This window comes from Rhinoderma darwinii, chromosome 3, assembly GCF_050947455.1.
Source record: "Rhinoderma darwinii isolate aRhiDar2 chromosome 3, aRhiDar2.hap1, whole genome shotgun sequence".
NCBI classification, from domain to species: Eukaryota; Metazoa; Chordata; class Amphibia; order Anura; family Rhinodermatidae; genus Rhinoderma; species Rhinoderma darwinii.
This window is the reverse complement of record NC_134689.1, coordinates 219,303,446-219,326,842: the sequence shown is the minus strand read 5'-3', so window position 1 is coordinate 219,326,842 and position 23,397 is coordinate 219,303,446. Positions and strand designations below refer to the sequence as shown.

The 23,397-nt window shown below is 43.4% G+C and overlaps 1 protein-coding gene across 3 annotated transcripts in view; it reads right to left on the bottom strand.

Annotated features, from left to right (window-relative positions):
- FRMD4A (FERM domain containing 4A) overlaps positions 1-23,397 on the bottom strand; it is a 383,316-nt gene that overhangs the window by 98,708 nt on the left and 261,211 nt on the right. For all 3 annotated transcript variants that reach the window (XM_075857392.1, XM_075857390.1, XM_075857391.1), the window contains exon 5: positions 2,260-2,344. In XM_075857392.1, the coding sequence (XP_075713507.1) occupies positions 2,260-2,344 (85 nt within the window). The remainder of the gene's footprint in view (positions 1-2,259; positions 2,345-23,397) is intronic.

Sequence of the window (23,397 nt, the reverse complement as noted above, 5' to 3'; positions counted from 1 at the left end):
CCCCGGGAGTCGGACCCCAACCCATCAATTTTTAGTCGTTGGAAAACCCCTTTAATTTGATACATAAGGCATTTGTATAGTACAAATGCATCTTGATTTAGCAAGCTCACTTCTGATAAATGTGAAATTACTGCCATCTAGTGGGCAATGGGATCTATTGCACTTCTAGAAAATTTTATGTTTCTGGAAGAAAGCAACAATGTTTTTCTAATCTGATACATCCCCTTTAATGAGGCTGATTTTACTGACAAACATAATGCAAATGGCACTATATGTATAACATGAACAATATGTCATTACAATAAATGATTGTAAATTGCCTACTACTGCTACTACTACTACTACTACTACTACTACTACTACTACTACTACTACTACTACTACTACATACATGTCACAATTACATGATAATAATCGATTAGAACAGCTCATAAATTTCCCTAAGGATTTGGTTAATTCAAATTGATCATATCTTATATGGTACTATAGATATCACAATTAAATGCTATGAACACCTTTGAAATCTTTTTTATTTATTTTTCATAAAAATGTCTATCAGTGTAGTGTGATTGGTGCAACTTTCAAAATACTTTTTAGTAAAAATTAGTTTAACTTTTTGAGATATAGCTACTTTCTATCCTGTATACAGAACAGCTGTATCTTGTGCTGAAACCTGTATCTGTCAGGTCAGCAGCACTGACGGGTACAGTCAGGGGCGTAACTAGGAAAGACCGGGCCCCATAGCAAACTTTTGACTAGGGCCCCCCTCCCCTGGGTGTCACACAAGCCCCCCATCTTGTAGATAGTGCCTTTTTTGCAGCCCCCCCTGTAGATAACGCCACACAGCGCCCCCGCCTGCAGGGAACGCCATACAGCGCCTCTCACTGCAGGGAACGCCATACAGCGCCTCCCCCTGCAGGGAACGCCATACAGCGCCCCCCCCCTGCAGGGAACGCCATACAGCGTCCCCCCTGCAGGGAACGCCATACAGCGCGCCCCCCTGCAGGGAACGCCATACAGTGCCCCCCCTGCAGGGAACGCCATACAGTGCCCCCCCCTGTAGGGAACGCCATACAGCCCCCCGCCCCCAAAAAAATGCGACCTACAGTGTGTCCTACAAATAACATGCATCCCCTATCCACAGGATAGGGGATACATGTGTGATCGCTGGCAGCGATAGGGAGAACGGGGGACCGAAAGTCCCCTGAAGTTCTCCATCACAAACCTCGGACTTCCGGGGTCTGTGTCGGCAGCTCAATAAAAATGAAAGGAGTGCTGGTCACGCATGCGCACAAGCGCCACCGGCGCTCCATTCATTTCTACAGAGCTGCCGACACAGACCCCGGAAGTCCGAGGTTTGTGATGGAGAACTTCAGGGGACTGTCAGTCCCCCGTTCTCCCTATCAATGCCAGCGATCACACATGTATCCCCTGTCCTGTGGAGAGGGGATACATGTCCTGTGGATAGGGGATACATGTATTTTGTTTAATGGCAGAGCGGGGAGATACCTCCCTGCTCTGCCGTAGTGTTAAGTGTCGTCGCGCTGTAGTAGCCATAGCGGCTGCTAGCGGAGCCTGTGGCCATGGTGGGGGCCCGTGCCGGCGGGCGACACGGGCCCCTCATGCCGCGGGCCCCGTAGCAGTCGCTACGGCTGCTACGGCGGTAGTTACGCCACTGGGTTCAGTGACAGCAGGTCCTGAGTGTCTGACTCGCAGGACCCACCTGTTATCGTTCAGATCTAAGTTGTGAACTTAGATATGATCGGTAACAGCTCGATCCTGCGTGTCTGACCCGCGGTCACTGAACCCGTCAGTCCCACGGACCTGACGGATACAGGTCTTAGCGTACGATACAGCTGCTCTGTATACAGGATAAAAAGCACATGTATCTCAAAAAGTAAAAATTATTTTTAATAAAAATTATTTTGACAGTTGCACCAAACACACTGACATTTTTATTAAAACAAAAACAAACCCGATTTCTAAGGTGTGCATAGCCTTTAAGTAAATGTGAATGCATTACTATTATAAATGTTGAACACAGATTGCTGTAATGTTGACTGATCGACAACTTGCAAGGTGTAGCTGACTCTCACAAAAGGTGCTATTGATCCTTTATCCTATAAACACTCCTGGAAGATAACACAATGTAAGGCACAGTGCCATGATTCAGCAGTCCTACCCATAATGCAAGCGCCATATTCCAGGCTTCAACCTTGTGGAATGATTTGGATAGTTACACAAACAATGTGTTCTTACCTTGTATATACAGGACTTGGCATTTAAGAAGAAGAGTTCAATAGTGGCATTGTCCTTGAGATAAGATATACTCTCAATGTAGAACCTGGAATACAGAATAGAAGACATATAAGACATGCAGCATAACCAGCACAAAAATACATGATTAAACTGAAGACAATAATCGAGGAAAGTGCGTGAAAATTGTGCACATTTTATTGGACTTTTGCTATATTGCAAAAATGTTACATGAACGTTTGTGTGTTTTTCGCAAGTACCATCACAGTCATTTCTTGAGGTATGGAACATAGAGATTTGCAATAAAGGCCAGAAGTAAACTAAAATATATTATATAAATATTCCAGCAATTATGACAGGAATGTTTGAACACATTCTTAAAATGTGCCTGTCAAAGCAAAATACATCGGGTACACCTATGTGGAGCATAATGAAGGGTGGCAAAATAAATGAAAAGTCTCATCTTACAATGCCAGTATGCAGCACCTCACCGCTCTACAATGTACAGTACATGAATTGACCTGGTTGTCCTTTGCTTCACAAATGAGCTGCCATTATTGGCCACGGTCGCAAACTATCATGAGTGTCAAATTTTGTACCACTTTTACCAACCACGAGACATTACGGTTCAGGGTATGTGTCTCAAGAGGTACAATAAAACTACTACATGTGTTGGCTGAAAAACTGAAAAACCAATCTGGTTACTACCACATATTATGATTTCTATTGTATATCAAATAGAAGGAGAAGCTAGTGAACTCCTTCATCATTGATGTTACCACTACACTTCCCAACATTACACATGAATCAGCTTGTGTGGGATAAGAGGGTCCTCTCACTTTGCTTACTGCCACGAGGACCTGAGTGAGGGAGGGTAAATGCCCCTCTGGATGACGAGTTGACAGAAAATGAAAACTAACATGGCTGCAATGGTAGCTGTCAGAGAGCTTCTTCATGTACCAAAAAATATAGGCACTGCAATTTGAAGAAACTTTGCATAAATCAATAGCACAAGCGAATATAAAAAAACTTTTTAATATACAGTATATTATTAGAGAAAAAAATGCCTCTCTCTCTACTTATCAGGCTCCCCCCAACTAAATGTTCACCAAAGGAGCCAGTTACAGCTGCCAATAGAAGTCTGAGGGGAGGGGAAGAAGGGAGCAGGAGCAGAGTGAGAGACAGACAGAGAAGAAATACAAAGTAAGTAAAGTAAGTGTTTTATGTCACCTAGTACTGGATTAACAAGTACACTGCTAGTTACTGCTATATAATCTCCTCCACGCTGCTGCTTTTATATATATATATATATATATATATATATATATATATAATAGACAGGGGAGCAGTATGTTTTCTTGTCTGTGTGTGCTTTCTATGGGAAAAATGATAGTAGTTAGGCTTTAGCCACAAGCTCAGGGAAAAGTGACCATTAGCAGTAGAGCCTGTAGAGGGGAAAACTGCTAAAAAATGCAGAAAACAAGTCATACAATGGCTAGAAATGGTGTGGGGTTTTTTGCGGCAATGTCGAAGCGATTTCGCCGCATAAAACACGACTAAAAAAAAATCTTATAGTTACCCAGAAGTCTGTGTTTTTTCCTCCCGGCCGGCCTTCTGGAAGGTTTCATCCCATGTGACCTCAGCAGCCAATCACAGGCTGTAGCGGCGGTCACATAGGATGAAACGTCATCCCAGGGGGCCAGCCTGGATTAGGTCAGAGGGCCGGCCTCCTGGGATGACGTTTCATCCTAGGTGACTGCTGCTGCAGCCAATCACAGGTTGCAGTGGTCTCCTGGGATGAAACGTCATCCCAATCAATGTTCCCTCTAAGGGTATGTGCACACACACTAATTACGTCCGTAATTTACGGACGTATTTTGGCCGCAAGTTCCGGACCGAACTCAGTGCAGGGAGCCGGGCTCCTAGCATCATAGTTATGTACGACGCTAGGAGTCCCTGCCTCGCTGCCGGACAACTGTCCCGTACTGTAATCATGTTTTCAGTACAGGACAGTAGTTCCACGGAGAGGCAGGGACTCCTAGCATCGTACACAAGTATGATGCTTGGAGCCCGGCTCCCTGCACTGTGTTCGGTCCACTACTTGCGGCCGAAATACGTCCGTATATTACGGACGTAATTAGTGTGTGTGCACATACCCTAAGTGTTGCCAGCTCCTGAGCGGGGCAGTTAGGGAGCAGTGCAAATCTCCATCAATGGTGGGCGATCTGATGACCAAAAGTAATACCCCCAGTAAATGCTAATATAGCGACTAAATAAGAGAATAAGAAAACTTATTTTAAATTAGTTTTAAATAACTTTTTTAAATACTATAATATTACAAGTCCAGCAGTAAAATAGACAGTTATAATCACTAATTATAGGCATCAATGAAAGAATCCCTCATTACACCACTGTCCCTATAGATAGCGCCACACAGTCCCACTGTAAATCCTGCCACACAGACTCCCCTGTAGATCCTGCCACACAGACCCCCCCCTGTAGATCGTGCCACACAGACCCCTCTGTAGATAGTGTCACACAGCCCCCCTCCCTTTGTATATAGTGCTACACAGCCCCCTCCCCCTGTGTATACTGCCACACAGTTCCTTAAAAAAATAAATAAGATTGTACTTACCTTGCCCCGTTCCAGCGACACTTGGAGTGCTACACGGTGGGACGCATGCACAGACCAGCGTGATGATGTGACGTCATCACCCCAGCCTGAACGACTCCCAGCGCCTTATAGGCTGCAGGCCTAACGTGACCGGCAGCCAGGGCCGGCCTTAGGTTGAATGACGCCCTCTGCGGGATTCTCTATTGCCGCCACCTACACAAACCAAAAATTAACCACATATATAGACACTCACATACTGGAAGATATATACTGTACATACATAAAGACAGATATTTAGACATACAGGCAAATATACATACACACACATTCAGGTAAATATATAGACGTACAGACACATATACACACACACACACACACACACACACACACACACACACACACACACCGGCAAATAAATACACAGACAGGAACATATACAAATACATAAAAGGCACGTTCACAAACAGACACATGTATACCCAGTACAGATAATGTAGTAGTGTTAACTGCAGTCCTATGTAACACCACAGATAATACAGTGATAACTCTCTGAGTACAGATAATGTTGTAGATGATAACTATACCCACAGACACATATAAACACACACACACACACACACACACACACACACACACACACACACACACACACACACACACACACACACACAGAGGCATATATAAGGGCAGCAGAGTATATAAGGGGCAGCAGGGTATATAGGAGTCAGCAGGGTATATAGGGGGCAGCAAGGTATATAAGGGGCAGCAAGGTATATAAGGGGCAGCAGGGTATATTGGGGCAACGGGGTATATAGGGGCAACAGGGTTTATAATGGGCAGCAGGGTATATAAGTGGCAGCAAGGTATATAAGGGGCAGAAAGGTGTATAATGGGCTGCAGGGTATATAGGGGCAGCAGGGCATATAAGGGGCAGCAGGTTATATAAGGGGAAGCAGGTTATATAAGGGGCAGCAGGATATATAGGGGGCAGGATATACAGGGGCAGCAGGATATATAGGGGCAGCAGGGTATATAGGGGGAGCAGGGTATATAGGGGGCAGCAGGGCATATAGGGGGCGGCAGGGTATATAGGAGGCAGCACAGATATCTTCATTTTATCTGTTCTACTTTAATATTGAACACACACTTTTACAAAGAGACATAAACACATGCAGAGACAGACAGACACACACACACACACACACACACACTGTAACATATACACACACAAACACAGAGACACATACTGTATACACACAGAGACACATAATGTATGCACACAGAGACACACACTGTATACACACACATATACACACACAGACACATATAGATACTCACCATCTCTCCTTGCTGACGGGATCACAGGCTTCTTGCAGGACGGGCTGTGGGCGGAGCTTCATCCTCTGCTTCTCGGCTCTTATTTACTCCATGTGTGTAATTAAGAGCAGAGCACAGAGTAGAGGCAGAGCCCAGTGGTGCCCCTACATGCTGGGAGGGTGCAGCGCCCTGTGCGCTCGCAGACCCCTAAGGCCGGCCCTGCCTGCAGCCTATAGTATTCATTTGTATGTGCGTCCTGAGGACGCACATACAAGTGAATGTGGCTGTTGCTAGCACTGGAGCCCCCTCGGGTGCTAGCAACGCCACTGCATCCGCTCGCCGCCCGTGACAGTGCGTGGGCTTTAAAGTTTAGTGAGCGGTCGGATCACGGAATGTGCACAGCCGCGCACCTTATAGGGAACACTGATCCCAGGACGACGACCTGCTAGCAGGCCGGGAAAATTCTGCAGTTTTCCGCAGCGCACATTCCGTGCAAAAAGCTGCACCAGTTTGGTGCATTTTTTCACTCGGAATTCCCTGCGGCGCACTGGGCGGATACGCTGTGTGCTTTTACGGAGTATCGGCTCAGTGTGAACTTAGCCTAAGGATATGTTCCAACACACAAAATACGATGCTGATTTTCTCAGGAAAAACGCTGGTAAATCTATTACAAAAATCTGCACCAAATTGTGCGTTTTTCCTGCTCATATTGCTGCAGAAACGCTGCGTTTTGTCCGCAGCGATTTTACCTGTGAATTAAGGCCGGTTTCCCATGTAGCATAAACGCTGCAGAATTTCCACAACTAAATTTTGTGCAGAAATTCCGCAGCATTTACAGTAGCAGCAAAGTGAATAAGATTAAGAAAATCTCATGACCACGCTGCGGAAAAAACCCGCAGTGTAAACGTTAATAAATTGACCTGCGGTGCGGTATTTATTTCCGCAGCATGTCAATTTATGCTGCGTTTTTCTTGATTTTCCGTTACGGGTTTTCCACATTGAATTCAATGGGGATGCAAAACCTGCAACAGAAAGCCCAGTGTTGCAACTTGTGCGGCGCATTCACAGTGATTACGCTGCAAAAATCACAACTACGGAAAATTTTAAAAAATCATACTTACCCAGAATGCCCTCCTCCTTCCTGCAGTCTGGCCTCCTGGGATGACGTTGCATACCATGTGACTGCTGCAGCCAATCACAGGCTGCAGAGGTGGTCACATGGGATGGTAAGTAATCCCAAGAGGCCGGCCTTGATGACATCAGAGGCCGGCCTCATGGGATGATGTTACATCCCATGTGACCCAGCTGCAGCCAATCACAGCTGCAGCAGTCACATGGGCTGCAGCGTCATCCAGGGAGGCCGGATCAGACTGTGATGGAGGCACGCGTTGCCATAACAACGACCTAGGTAAGTATGGTGCGGTTTTCGGTCGGAATGTACTGCGGGTTCCTGGTCGGATACGCTGCGTGGATTTTCACCCAGCATATCCGTCCCGTGGGAACCCGGCGTAAGTGTTAAATATTGGTTATAGCAAGGTACATGTGCATCTGCGTATTTCCAGCGGTTTTTACTACGTTTCCGCTGCATAAACGCTGTAAAAATTGTTATAAAACAAATCTGTTGTAGAAATTTATGCTCTGATTGAAGTCTATGGGCCAAACACGCAGCATCGCCGCATAGAAACCGCAGCATAAATTGACATGTTGCGGAATTGAAAGTCGCACCGCAGAACACTTTCCGCATAACATTTTGGCATGAGATTTTCTAAATCTCATCAACTTTGCGGCTACTTCAAATGTTGTGGAATTTCCGCACTGAGTTCTGTTGAGGAAATTCCACAGCGTTTATGCTATGTGGAAACCCTTTGAAAAGGTTATATGAATATATATATATATATATATATATATATATATATAAAAATGTGTGTGTATCAGTGTGTTTTGTGCAACTTTCTCATTACATTTTATTAAAAATTATTTTAACTTTTTTAGGTACAGCTGCTTTGTATTCTGTATAAGGACCAGCTGTCTCTTGCACTGAGATCTGAATGTCAGATCAGCGGCACTGACAGGTTCAGTGAAAGTGGTCAGGTTCTACTTGTCATCGATCACATCTAAGTTATGAACTTAGTTGTGATCAGTAACAGCTCGATCCTGCGTGTCAGGGACACGCAGAAAACGCTTTCACTGAACCCATCAGTGCTGTTGACCAGATCGATAAAGGTTTCAGCGCTAGATACAGCTGCTTTGTATACAGGATACAAAGCAGCTATATCTGAAAAAGTTAAAATATATATATTTTTTAAAAATAATTTTTATTCAGAACCAGAACACATACATGTAAATAATGTGTACAACACATTCAGTACAAGACATATCATACAATAGTGTATTCCAGCTCCAAAGTAATTTTGTGTTTTACTTGTAATCAGTAAAACACATGTAAATGAACAATTGCAATACAATTCCCAACACTCCTCACACCCTGAACACACCCATCCCGATGATCAATCTCTTAACTGCTCTGTAACATGCCCAGAGTGCCCTGAACACTCTGCAAATTATACCACGATGTATATTGAAATGTACGCATTAATACCCCAATCTCAGCCATAGAATAAAGCTTTTCAATAAATGTACGCCAAGTTTTGAAAAACTGCTCTGTGGATTTTTCTTTATGTCGTTCTAATTCCAATTTATCATACCCCAATAATGTTTTGAGAGTAGTCAGTACCTCCGCGAGCTCCGGAACAGAAGCCTGCAACAAGTGACGTAAGATGCACTTTTTAATAACCAACAGAACAATATTAATCACCTTCTGAGCCAATAGAGGCAGCCCCCCCCCACATCAAGATCTAAAGCAGGGGTCTCAAGCACGCGGCCCGCATGCGGCCCCTGGGGCTGTCATCTGCGGCCCGCGGGACACAGAGCCGCTAGTATCGGCTCTGCTCCGAGACTCTGGAATTCCCTGACATCGCTGTCCACATATGAACAGCGATGTTTGGGGCTTCCCCAGAGCCGGAGTCCCAGGCAAAGCGCTAGTATAGGCTCTGCTCCGGGACTCTGTGGAATTCCCTGACATTGCTGTCAACATATGGACAGTGTGTCAGGGTCTTCCCCAGAGCCGGAGTCCCGTGCAGAGCGCTAGTATCGGCTCTGCTCCGGGACTCTGTCGAATTCCCTGACATCGCTGTCCATATATGGACAGTGTGTCAGGGTCTTCCCCAGAGCGGAGTCCCGGGCAGAGCGCTAGTATAGGCTCTGCTCTGGGACTCTGGGGAAGCCTCTGACATCGCTGTCCATACATTGACAATGATGTCAGGGGCTTCCCCAGAGCAGGAGTCCCAGTGATGTCAGGAGCACAGCTGGAGTCCCAGGAAGAGCCTACTAGCGCTCTGCCCGGGACTCCAGCTCTGGGGTTGCCCCTGACATCTCTGTCCATATATGGACAGTGATGTCAGGAGCAGAGCTGGAATCCCAGGCGGAGTGAGAGAAGCGGCTCTGCTCCGGGACTCCAGCTCTAGGCAAGCCCCTGACATCACTGTGGTAGCATCTGCGGAGGGCACTATGGCAGCATCTGCGAAGGGCACTGTGGCAGCATCTGCGAAGGGCACTGTGGCAGCATCTGCGGAGGGCACCGTGGCAGCATCTATGGAGGGCACCGTGGCAGCATCTATGGAGGGCACTGTGGCAGCATATACAGAGGGCACTGTGGCAGCATCTACAGAGGGCACTGTGGCAGCATCTACAGAGGGCACTGTGGAAGCATCTACAGAGGGCACTGTGGAAGCATCTACAGAGGGCACTGTGACAGTATCTACAGAGGGCACTGTGGCAGCATCTACAGAGGGCACTGTGGCAGCATCTACAGAGGGCACTGTGGCAGCATCTACAGAGGGCACTGTGGCAGTATGTACTGAGGACACTGTGGCATTATCTAGGGTTGTGTTGCTTTATCTACAGAGGGCACTGTGGCATGATCTACAGAGGGCAAAGTGGCAGCATCTACAGAGGGCACTGTGGCATTATCTACAAGTGGGTGTGTGGCAGTATCTGCAGAGGACACTGTGGCATTATCTAGGGTTGTATTGCATTATCTACAGAAGGCACTGTGGCATTATCTACAGAGGGCACTGTGGCCTTATCTACAGAGGGCACTGTGGCCTTATCTAGCGGTGTGTTGCATTATCTACAGAGGGCACTGTGGCAGCATCTATAGAGGACATTGTGGCAGCATCTACAGAGGACTCTGTGGCAGCATCTACAGAGTGCACTATGACAGCATCTACAGAGGGCACTGTGGCAGCATCTACAGAGGGCACAGCGGCAGCATCTACAGAGGGCACAGTGGCAGCATCCACAGAGGGCACAGCGGCAGCATCCACAGAGGGCACTGCGGCAGCATCCACAGAGGGCACTGTGGAACTACCTAAAAAGGGGCTGCCCAATCTTGACATGTGTGCTAACTGAGCCTCCGGACTGCATTTAGCGATACTTAAAATGGAAAGCTAGATTGTTGAAATAAGCACGTGGAGAAATATCTCAAATTTTAAACCTAGCGGTATTATTATAGTAATGTAGTATTATTATTATTATAGTAATATAGTGTTATAGTAGTACAAATAACTAATTGATTAGCAATAATTTTGTATTGTATCAAATTTGAAAGTAATGCGACCCGTCAACTTCCCATTTTTTCTATATGCGGCCCACTTACCCGGCTGAGTTTGAGACCCCTGATCTAAAGGTATATAGACAACCAATATGTACACAAGCAGGAATCGTGTGAACTCCAAAGAAATTATGATATATATATCTTTATATGTCCATAAGGGTCAAGGTGACACACATAGTTAAATCTATAGACTGAGGAGAGCACACATATAACCCAATATGACCTGGTACTCTGACCATAGCATTACTACGAAACCTATAGAGAAAAGAGGTCAAGTACACACAAGATATTGCAATAGAAAGGATTCTTTATTAACAAATTCAAGAAACAGGACAATTTAAAAAATGAGTCATACAGTGTAAGTTGGCGTCAGCCCATGTTGTGTATAAATATTAATGGTAACACAATAAGTAACAAGACCCGGGATCAGTACTGTTGTATATCAAAAAAATCTCTAAATGCATACGTAACATATCATGAATAGATGGTGCAGGTAGTGCAGATCCTCAGGTTGAAACCACTATTTGCCTATTATATAAAGGTTATAAATATATGTGGCCAATACACATGGGTGAAATCATTCATATACCAAGTATGCAGTTTACAAGTGTTACAGAATTTAAGTCATGAGTGTGATTGGCAGCACTAAAGCAAATATAGGTGAGAGTCGAGGAGTCATAATACCAACAGATAGCCAGATGCATATGAAAAAAGTAATGTTACGTACCCGGATTCATGTAGCCAACATGGGGGAGACGCCAGTCCCGACGCGCGTTTCGGCTGATGCCTTCGTCCGGGGATGGCGTCTTCCCGGCGGGACCCTCCCTTAAATATGGGCATAATTAGACTGTAATTGGTGGCAGTGGGAAATGTCGGAGGTACTCGGCGACAGGCCGGGGGTAGCAAGATGGCTACTCCCCACTTCCGGTATCGAGTCATCCAGGCGGAAGTGCGCGGACGCTGTCTGACAGCGCCGCCCACGTCCAACCAGGATCAGAGACTCGGCCGAGAGTGAGTGAGCCACTCCCCCACCCCCCGCCAGCGCACACCTCCTCCACCCGGATGGTACACAGAGCGGAGATGCAAATTTGGAGACACTGATGAAGTCGTGGAAACTCTAAAACCTATACCGCGCCATTTTAAAACATACCATTCCTGTGATCCAACAAAGCTAAAGGTGAGAGGCATTGATCACATTGTTGCAGGCATGAGAGGGGGGAATATCAAACAAAAACTGGCACAATGCGAAGCACGCTGGATTTGGACCCTTGGGTCAATGCAGCCTCTGGGTCTTAATGAATCTCTTAGTTTCGCTCCATTCCTCTGAACCACTGACTCTCTGCGGGTCTAGTTTTTTAATTATGTTTTTATTATATTATCTATATAGCTTCGTTTAGTTGCTATTTTTATGTACATGTATAGTCATTACTTTGTTAACTACCCTCCTTTGGGATTTTTCTCTCATGTTTTGAAGGCATTTAGAAATACAGTTATCTGTCGGAGACGTATACATTGGGGACACTGGAGGTCATGGATTCTTGGAGATGAAGCTATTAATACATATGTGCCTGACTAACTTTATGTTATTTATGGGTGGGGTGATTTATTGTATATGTAAAATGGGGGGTAAAAAACCTGCTTAAATTGGTTTCCAGTGGCACCATATTGCTGCATATACGTTTATATATATGTTTATGCTAAATTGATTTTATATATTGTAGTGTATTGTATGTATGCATGTATTGTTTTTATTGGTATGTGTGTGCAGGTATTATTATGGATATTATTCCGCACTGGTCTATTTTTATATTTCATGCACGGAGATTCTAATATACTGATGCATGGATTTATATATATCTTTTTCTGCACTGATGTGTTGTCAATTAATACATATATTATAAAGAAATTTTTTGTATTTACTATATATATTTTTATATATTCCTCGTGCATGTATATAGATTTATTATTATTTAGTGATATACCTGTATCTGCGGACATTTTCCTACCTATTTATATGTACATACAGTATCTTTTTTATGATATCTAATATATATATATTTTTGTACCTTGGTGGTATGTTTTGTGTGTGTATGTGTATATGTATATTTATATCTGCATTTATTTATCTATTATGTTTTTATACATGAATATTGGTGAATATGCACTTGCATTTATACAAAATTTGTGCTCACATTATATTATTATTTTATTTATTTAGTAATATAATTATATAAAATGTTGTGTATGTATAATTTTGCATATACACACCTGTAACACTTTTTCATATTTCCAAGATTTGTTCACATATTATTTAACATGTCTTTTACATTTTCACTATTAATCCATTTATTCCACCATTCACACTGTTATTAATTTTATTGTTCTATTTTATTTATTCATTTATTCTTTGTACATAGGTACAATACACTGTACACTGGTTGTATATATATTCATATAACACTTGTTTATTATTTCACACATTTCTCATATCTTTATTTATTTATCAATTTATTCACTTTTCGGTCCTCTTCCTTTATTTAATCATTTACATTTCGTATCATCCTTATTTATTAGGGACCGTCTTTCATGTCACATCACATATACTTGTGTTTTCATTTTCCTTCACTGTTCGTTTCCTTTTCTCTTGCTTTTTCCTCTTTTTTCCTTTTTTCCTCTTTTTTTCTTGTTTTGTTTTTCTTCCTTTTGTTGCTTTGTGCCATACTACCTGCACATAGATCGCAGTTGTATCCCCTACAAATAATGCTCTATCATTTTCAAGTTTCCCCAATGTAGTTACATATCTTCATCGTCAGTGTCATCAGTGTCTCCAAATTTGCATCTCCGCTCTGTGTACCATCCGGGTGGAGGAGGTGTGCGCTGGCGGGGGGTGGGGGAGTGGCTCACTCACTCTCGGCCGAGTCTCTGATCCTGGTTGGACGTGGGCGGCGCTGTCAGACAGCGTCCGCGCACTTCCGCCTGGATGACTCGATACCGGAAGTGGGGAGTAGCCATCTTGCTACCCCCGGCCTGTCGCCGAGTACCTCCGACATTTCCCACTGCCACCAATTACAGTCTAATTATGCCCATATTTAAGGGAGGGTCCCGCCGGGAAGACGCCATCCCCGGACGAAGGCATCAGCCGAAACGCGCGTCGGGACTGGCGTCTCCCCCATGTTGGCTACATGAATCCGGGTACGTAACATTACTTTTTTCATATGCATCTGGCTATCTGTTGGTATTATGACTCCTCGACTCTCACCTATATTTGCTTTAGTGCTGCCAATCACACTCATGACTTAAATTCTGTAACACTTGTAAACTGCATACTTGGTATATGAATGATTTCACCCATGTGTATTGGCCACATATATTTATAACCTTTATATAATAGGCAAATAGTGGTTTCAACCTGAGGATCTGCACTACCTGCACCATCTATTCATGATATGTTACGTATGCATTTAGAGATTTTTTTGATATACAACAGTACTGATCCCGGGTCTTGTTACTTATTGTGTTACCATTAATATTTATACACAACATGGGCTGACGCCAACTTACACTGTATGACTCATTTTTTAAATTGTCCTGTTTCTTGAATTTGTTAATAAAGAATCCTTTCTATTGCAATATCTTGTGTGTACTTGACCTCTTTTCTCTATAGGTTTCGTTCTAAAGGTATATAGTGAAACAGCACTGACTGCGGAACTGCGGGCAACATCACACCCCAAGTGTCTTCAATAAATTGTGAAGAAATGTTCCAAAAGTCCCTTATTTGTGGGCAATGCCACATTCCGTGTTACAGATCGGCTTTGTGTAAGTCACATTTAGGACAGCTATGCAAATAGTGTGTCGGGGCGTCCCTATAAGAGAAATTAAAAGCATATGTTGCTCTATGCATAAGTCGAAAGTGCATCTCACGCCACTGCTCATTTACCATTGCCTTTCTCACTTTGCCCCATCCCTCCAGAATTTTACTTGAACTTTCAGGGTCATCGAGCTCCACCTCCCGAGTCCGAAAACAAGAAGTGCTAAAACAGTTGAGATTCATTTCTGAGCTTGCCATATAGACTTGCTAGAGTTCTTCCCATAGCGCGCTGCGGCACCGTCCCATCAAATGCTCCCCGTATCTCCACTGCTGCAATATTGCGGACTTTGGTGTTACAAAACTCTGTCACCTTAACATATTGCAAATACTGGTTATTTCCCAAATTATATTTACAAGAAAATTCCTGCCATGAAAGCCACCTCCCCTCCTCTACATTCATGAGATGACCCAGGACATTGATCTCCTCAGATTTCCACTGAGAAAATAATTAATTTTGACATCCTTGCGGGAACAGTGTATTATCCCACAATGGCCACAATTTAGAAAGGCCATAAGGATATCTTCCGTATCGCCTTCCAAGCACCGATAGTATCTTTAAGCAGTAGACTTGTTTTAACATTACTAGGAAGCTGAGCATAAGACAAGTGTAATAAGGCTGACAAAGGAACCGATCCCGCCAGAGACTGTTCCAACGGGACATTAGAATACAAATTGGTATTATGCAGCCAATCTCCTATGTGCCTATGGATTGCCGCTAGATCATAATAACGGACAAGTGGTAACTGTATACCACCTTCACACTTAGGCAGTGCCAATTTCTTATATGCAATCCGCGGTCTTTTCTTCTGCCACAAGAATTGTAAGAATGCAGACTGCAGTTTTTGACTATCTAAATGTTTGATCAGTATAGGTATAGTTTGCATGGGATAAAGAAGGTTAGCAAAACGTATCATTTTTTAGGCTGGATTCACACGAACGTGTGCTTTTTGCGCACACAAAAAACGCGGCGTTTTGCCTGCGCAAAAGGCACTTGATAGCTCGGTGTGTCAGCCCCGTATCATGCGCGGCTGCGTGATTTTCGCGCAGCCGCCATCATTATGACACTCCGTTTGGATGTTTGTAAACAGAAAAGCACTTGGTGCTTTTCTGTTTTCATTCATCCTTTTCACAGCTGTTGCGCGAATCACGCTGGTCGCACGGAAGTGCTTCTGTGTGGCATGCGTGGTTTTCACGCACCCATTGACTTCAATGGGTGCGTGATGCGCGAAAAACGTACAAAGAACATACATGTCGTGACTTTTATGCAGCGGACCAACGCTGCGTTAAAATCACGCAGTGATGACCATCGATGTAACTCCATATGCATTTTCTCAAACAGGGGTAAATAATTAAGCTTATACAATGAAGAGGGCAATTTACCTATTTTAATCCCTAGATATGTTATATGAGATCTGGCTATATCTACTGTCGTATGTAATTGTGGTCTTGTCCTTGAATCCATCGAATAGAGTAGTTGACTCTAAAATAATTTTTAATTAAAAAGTCATTAGAAAGCTACACCAAACACTCTGATATACATTATTATTATTTTTAAAAAAAAGTTTTAAAAGGTGTACATCACTTTTAAGTCAGGAGAAGCCTGGAGCACAAACAGCTGAACGTATAGTAGAAAGGCAGCACAGGTACTGTAAATAATTCCGGAGCCCAGTCAAGTTCTAATTTTTTTTGGTGAAAATAGACATTAAGGTAGCGCGCCCAGCTTCAGACACTTCAGCCATTTTTGTTCATGGGTAAGGCTCTTTTTATACTAAAGATCTCAGCTATAGAATAGAAATACAGCATATAAAAAGACTCAGTCACTTTTTTTGAACCTTTTAGTGAAAATAGCATTATTGTTTTATTCTGCACCTTTTTCACAAATTACCCATTTCTTAGCCGAGCTTGGGATCCATTATACAGCCTTCAGAAATGGAATAGATTGTTAATATAGTATCTAGAAAAAAAGATGAATCGTCTAATTAACTGTTTTTCCTTGCACCTGCTTTCCAAAATATCCCGTTGATTTTGTATTGTGGTTAATACCATTACTCTAACAGTAGATGGCGCTGATGTATTTTCTCTTGCTTTCTCTGCACTTCAGCAGCAAATACAGAACTGAAAAATAGAGGAATAACCTTTTATACTGTTAAAAACGAAAAAGTGAGCAAAACAAATCTACTTGGCAAAAATGACCCAAATAATAATAAGCCGGGCCTACAAATCCCAATAAAATACCATGCATATAGTTAGATGTCTTGTAAAAAGTAAATCAAATTATACAGTACCTAAGTGAGTCCTCTAACATGCTGTAGGGGGATGGAATAAAGTGTATTTCTAGGTTGATGTCTTGTATTAAATGGATATTTGACAAAACCACATGCAATATCATTTTATTTGTTTTCACTTTATCCAGTCTACTTATTCCAATTTTTTATATACCGCCAACATATTCAGTAGCGCTCTACACATAGTGTACTCCTCTGGCATCCCCATATGAATGGATACATATGGATTTGTGTTGTCTTTCTTCAGTTAATTGTAGTCTGCAGCAGACAGACTCTCATTAAAAATCAAAGTAGTATTTTTACGCTCATGTCCCTTCGCTAGTTTAGTGTTACTATTATTACAGGCCTATATATAGCATCTGCTTCATTAGCACAGCGTAATACAAGAAAGAAAAAGATTGTGAAGTGACTAGAGAGTGTTTACCAGGCACACACAGAGACAGCAGGGGAGGGAAGAAGCGACCTGTGCAGACACAATTATTCTCTATTGGGAGCTGACACCAGACTGGAGACTAACTTTGCCAATGTCGGGAAAGCGGGGGTCAAGGAGATAAGGAGATCCCAGGAGGATGAAGAAAGCCTTGTTATGAAGACACAACCACAGATGCGATTTGACTGCACTTTCACAATAACTTGACATCAGAACAAAAAATCATCTGAGACATCAAAGACAGGGAGCCGACTTTAGGAGCAAATTTACAGCAACTTCAAAAGTGCTGGTTCTGCCGCACTCCTCAAGGAGACTGAGATGGTGTCTGGAATACTTATGTACAGGAGCTCATAGCATTTTACATGGACTTGATGAAATGTGAAGTTCTCTTTATATTTCTCCACAGCTGTCTTACTTTCACGTTAAGTGTGCCATTCTAGATTACAATTTTCATTTCCTTTGTGCTGAATTATGAATAGATTAACATCAACTTCAACTAAATAGAATTGTCGACACCAGTTTAATACTGACAAAAGGGAATGCAGTCTAGAATGTTTAATCTGGCTTTAATCCAGGTACCCCAACTTGTTATTACGAGATGGGGTGGCCCATTCTGAGATGGTCTTGTTATTCACGTCACCCGGCTCTAATGACATCACGTCAAGTGGCCTTGGCTCCTCCTCTTCTGCTCTAGTGATGCCACAGCTTCCTATCTACTTCTATCTGCCAGACGCGTCAGGTTGCCATGGCAATCAGCAACCACTAATGACGGCAGCCTATTTAAACGTGAAGCTTCATTGGATCGCTTGCCTGCATATTCAAGGTACATCTGGTTATTGTTTCTATTGGTTTTCGACTGTTTCTGACTCCTGATGCTGACCTTGACCTCAGTCTTGTTCCTGGATTACACTCCTGTCTCGCCCTTTGGAATTGTCGCCTAGTTTTTGTGGTTCTACACCAGGTATTCACTCATGACCTGACTCCTGATTATGGTTCTGTCTCAGTTTCCGGTTTGCTACATCCTGACTGCTAATTCCCCTATGTTCTTGACTTTGCTTCAAGTTCTTCGCTACAGTGCATCAGCCGCCAATCGGAGACTATTCTGGGGATCGCGACTTCACACCCTAGTCTAGCCAGAGCAAAGCCAATTTCGACTTAGAGGATCCATTTCTCCAGTGAGAAATGTAACAGATTTGCGTTAGAACCAGGCAAACCTTGACAAATACTAGGGCCCACTGAGCTTGGAGGGTTCATGGCGATCGGAATAAACATGCTCTATGCTTGTCAAGCTGATGTTCGGGTAGACAGGGATATATATATATATATATATATATATATATATATGCACAAATCATACCCAAAATGTCTGTTATTTGCCATCCAGCACGTAAAGCAGATAAGTTCAAGTGGGAATCTGGGGAATGGTGATGCACTGAAAAATATTCTGAAGATAAATACAGTTTGAATTCTCTACTCTAGACACTGTGTAATATCATCACCTCTGGTATATTCATGCTAATGGCCTTATGTATTTTCTTTATAATGGCTATAGATGGTAAAGGAACTACATAAACATGACTGGGAGAGTTTGACCATTTGACTGTAAAGTCTCTAATATGCTGTACCCTTGGCTAAATGATTATCAAATCTAGACAGTTTTATGTAAACCAAAATACACACAAACTACATATATAAAAAACTATAATCCCGCTCTGAGAGGAACAAGCTATTATAGGCCTAATATTAAGCCTCCAAATAGCTATTCTGGTCTGAAATTGTGGCCCAGAATGTTATGCTTAAGAAAGCATGGACAGCAATAAGTTTAATGGACGTAGCCTGAATAACCTCTTATGACTTCTTTGCTAACTCCCATTAGTGAGATGGAGCAGCAAGTGATTAAATACATTTGGGAACTTATTCCACAGATGTGCACAGTATTTATGTAAACTAAAAAAAAATCTTGTACAAAAACAGGTCTAATAGATCTATCTATCTATCTATCTATCTATCTATCTATCTATCTATCTATCTATCTATCTATCTATCTATCTATCTATCTGCACCCAAGAAAATGGTGACAGCGCACTGCGAACACTAATGCCACCTAAGCCACTAAATATAAATAAATATGCATTACTGCTAAATCTACTTACAATAGGGAGGTTCTTAGCGCACCTTTTTATCAAATTGTGCAAACCCACCTGCCACGAGAAGGCGACCTCTATGTGCAGTGTAGGTTCCCACCTCATAGAGGTCGCCTTGTATGTCAGTCTCAGTGCAGCGCCTGGGCCGAAGCAGAGAAGGAGCGCACAGTGGTGAGTGAAAACCAACCAACACTCACTCCATGGGCCTCCAAAGCATTTATACTCTGTGGGGACACTTGGGGGTCTTTATACTATGTTGGGGGCATTAAAGGGGCATTATACTGAGTGGGGGGGGGGGCAATAAACTGTGCGGGGGCACTAAAAATATAATTATACTGTGTGGAGGCATTATACTCTTTTATGGGGCATTTTTTTATGATGGGTGCGGCGCCTAAATAAATTTTGCATAGGGCGCTATCTATCCTAAGGCCAGCCCTATCTATCTATCTATCTATCTATCTATCTATCTATCTATCTATCTATCTATCTATCTATCTATCTATCTATCTATCTATCTATCTATCTATCTATCTATGCAACCGATAAATACACAAGACAAAAATGTTTATATTAATATTAAACAGCTTACTTATTGTATAAATACAGAAATAAAAACATACAGTTACGATTAAAAATGAAAAAGGAATTAGCTATAAGAAAAGGTGGTAGGGTGGGGTGATATACAAATAATACAAAGATATATGTGTGTTAGGGAACATAAAGTTTTCCCATATATACAAATGCTTACCACCCCTACTGTTTGCAGGTAAACAGCTGCATAATACATGCATAGCTGAGCATAGATACATATAAGAATAGGGATAGAACAGTAATATAGTGACATAAGAGAGATATCAAACACAGCCTAGCACCAAGCCCCAACGTACGTTTCGCCCAAAGCTTCATCTGGACGATGCCATGATGGAGGATCACATATTATTTATATAGACAGCGGCCAATCAAAAGAGAACCACTTAGTGTACCACACCTGACATTCACATTTACCTGATGATGCAGTGCACATTCAAATGGAAAGACGCAGGGGCGTAGCTAAAGGCTCATGGGCCCGGGTGCAAGAATTCAGCTTGGGCCCCCCTACCACTCCCCAACACCACCATCATCAGACTCCTGTGCGCGCCTATGCCCAGACGCCTTGCCCAAGAGCCCCCATAGTATAATGCCCCCACACAGTATAATGCCCCATAACATATAATGCCCCCCCATAACAGCCCCATACCGTATAATGCTCCCCATATCAGCCCCCCATACAGTATGATTCCCCCATATCAGTCCCCATGCAGTATAATGCCCCCATCTTATCAGCCCCATGCAGTATAATGCCCCCATCTTATCAGCCCCCATGCAGTATAATGCCCCCATCTTATCAGCCCCCATACAGTATAATGCCCCCCCCCCCCGCAATATCAGCCCCCATACAGTATAATGCCTCCATATGTGCATAATAGAAAAATAGCATAATTACTTACCTATCCCCGTTCCCATGTCGGATGGAGGATCCTTCGCCTCCTCCGGTGTGTGCTATGAGTGACTCAGCGCAGGCAGGCGCGATGATGTCGCTACATCCCGCCTGCCTGCGTCGAGCCGCTCAGGGCACAGGGAATGCTGGATCAAGGAGATGTCAGGTCCTTGCTCCAGGATTGAATGGAACCAGGACCTCGGTGAGTGACTCGCGACCACCCGGAGGTCTTCACACGAACCCCCAGGGGGACGCGACCCACAGTGTAGGGATGTCACGATACCAAAATTTGCACTACAATACCGATACTTCGTTTACTTTGCCAACAGTAATAATAAAAAAAAAAGTTATTTAGTTTTCTAAAGTGAGGCACGAGGTGTGATGAATTTTGAATGTGCCTCACATTAATAGTAATTAACCCCATCATGTTTCTCAGTCATAATGGGTTAATATGTAAGGTACATGATGGGGTTAATTACTATTAATGTGAGGCACTTGGAGGTTAAATTCATCATCGCACCTCGTGCCCCACAAGAAGTGATAGAAAGCAGTTTTTATTTTATTTTTTTACAGCGTACACATCATAAATGATGCAAAAAAATCGTTGTGCAGGTTATTACGGCCGCGCCAATATCGATTATGTGTATATTTTATGTATTGAGACTTATTTTAATGTTTATTGTAAAAAAGGTGTGTGTGTATTTTTTTTAAATTTAACATTACTTTGTTTTTACTTTATTTTTAAACTTTAATGTACTGGCATATATCTATATTACAGTACATTAGCCTGTGCACTGATAGTACACAGGCAGTTGTTAGGACATAGCTAAGTATGCCCTAACCACAGGAAATATGGTAAGACAGCCCTGGGGTCCTTCAATGGACCCTGGGCTGTCTGCCCATATATGGTATGTCCCTCAATCGCGTCACAGGAATTCTCTGTGACGCGATCCAAGGGGCATCCCCCCTTCTCATTTTCCCCTGAATGCTGCAGTCAGCTGTGATCGCAGCATTCAGGACAATAACGGCGGAGATGAGAGGTTTCTCTGACCTCCGCTGTTATAGAGCGGGGCTCCGGCTGTGTAATACAGTCATTGCCCCGCTCCTGACAGGAAGTGTGCGCACGGTCAGCATGAGGTGATGCGGCCGGCGCTGTACTAATGAGCGGCGGTTCAGGCACTGAGGACAGAACATGGGGGTGTTTTGTAGTGCACCCGCCATGTTCTGTCTTCAGTGCCGCAGATTATTAGTGCAGCGCCGGCCGCATCGCATCATCCTGACGGCGCGCACATGTCAGGACTCAGGAGCGGGGCAGTGACTGTATTACACAGCCGCAGCCCCGCTCTCATAGTCATGTGTTACTATACTGTATTGTGTTGTATTGTGCAGTTTGCGGTGGAGAGAGGAGGGGGGGGGGGCTGTGATTTAACGCCCCCCCCTCTCCACCACAAACAGCACAATACAACACAATACATTACAAGGCATTACATTACAACACAACACATTACATTACAGACTGCAGCTTACCTGGAGTCCGCCGCACCGAATCTTCCACTGCTCTGTCTGGAAGACGTGTCACGTGACAACACAGTCACATGGTACACTAAGTGTACCTTGTGACCGTAACCAAGAAGTGCCGGCTTCACGGCACAGAAGATTTATTTAGGAAGCATGCTGTATGGCAACGGCGGCCCGCGGGCCCCCCAGGCTTAGGGGCTCGGTCGCAACTGCGACCGCTGTGACCCCTATAGCTACGCCACTGGAAAGACGTCATTGGATGATGTTTAACAGGGAATTGGTTCCACACAAATGATATGTGTGGACATTGAGAGTGTGTGGCGTGTGTATCGGAGCATCATGACGCGGGGAACACATCGCCAAATGAAGAAGGCATCGCTGCGCAGGTGTCATGACGCGCACGTCACAACGCCATGATGCAGCAAGCGCGTCAAAGGGTGGGTGAAAATGTAGTATTGAGAATATATATATTAGGTAATTGCTATATATAGTTTCTTAATATGTAAGTGTAAGTTACCCATGTTATTTTGTTAACTTAAAAGGGGTTGTCCGGTTTCAGCAAATGATTGTCATTTTTGTATAATTAGATATTCTGTATTAATTCCTCATGGTTTTGAAGATCTCTGCTTATTGTTAATCAGTAGGAACATTCATTGATTACATCCAGTGGATACAGCTCTGTCCATGGTCATGTGATGGACACACAGGTGCTGGGATAATTAAAAGACACAGCTCTGATACACATACTGTAACGAGCCGTGCGCCTGTGTGTCCATCACATGACCAGGACAGAAGTAGCTTGCTGAAATCGGA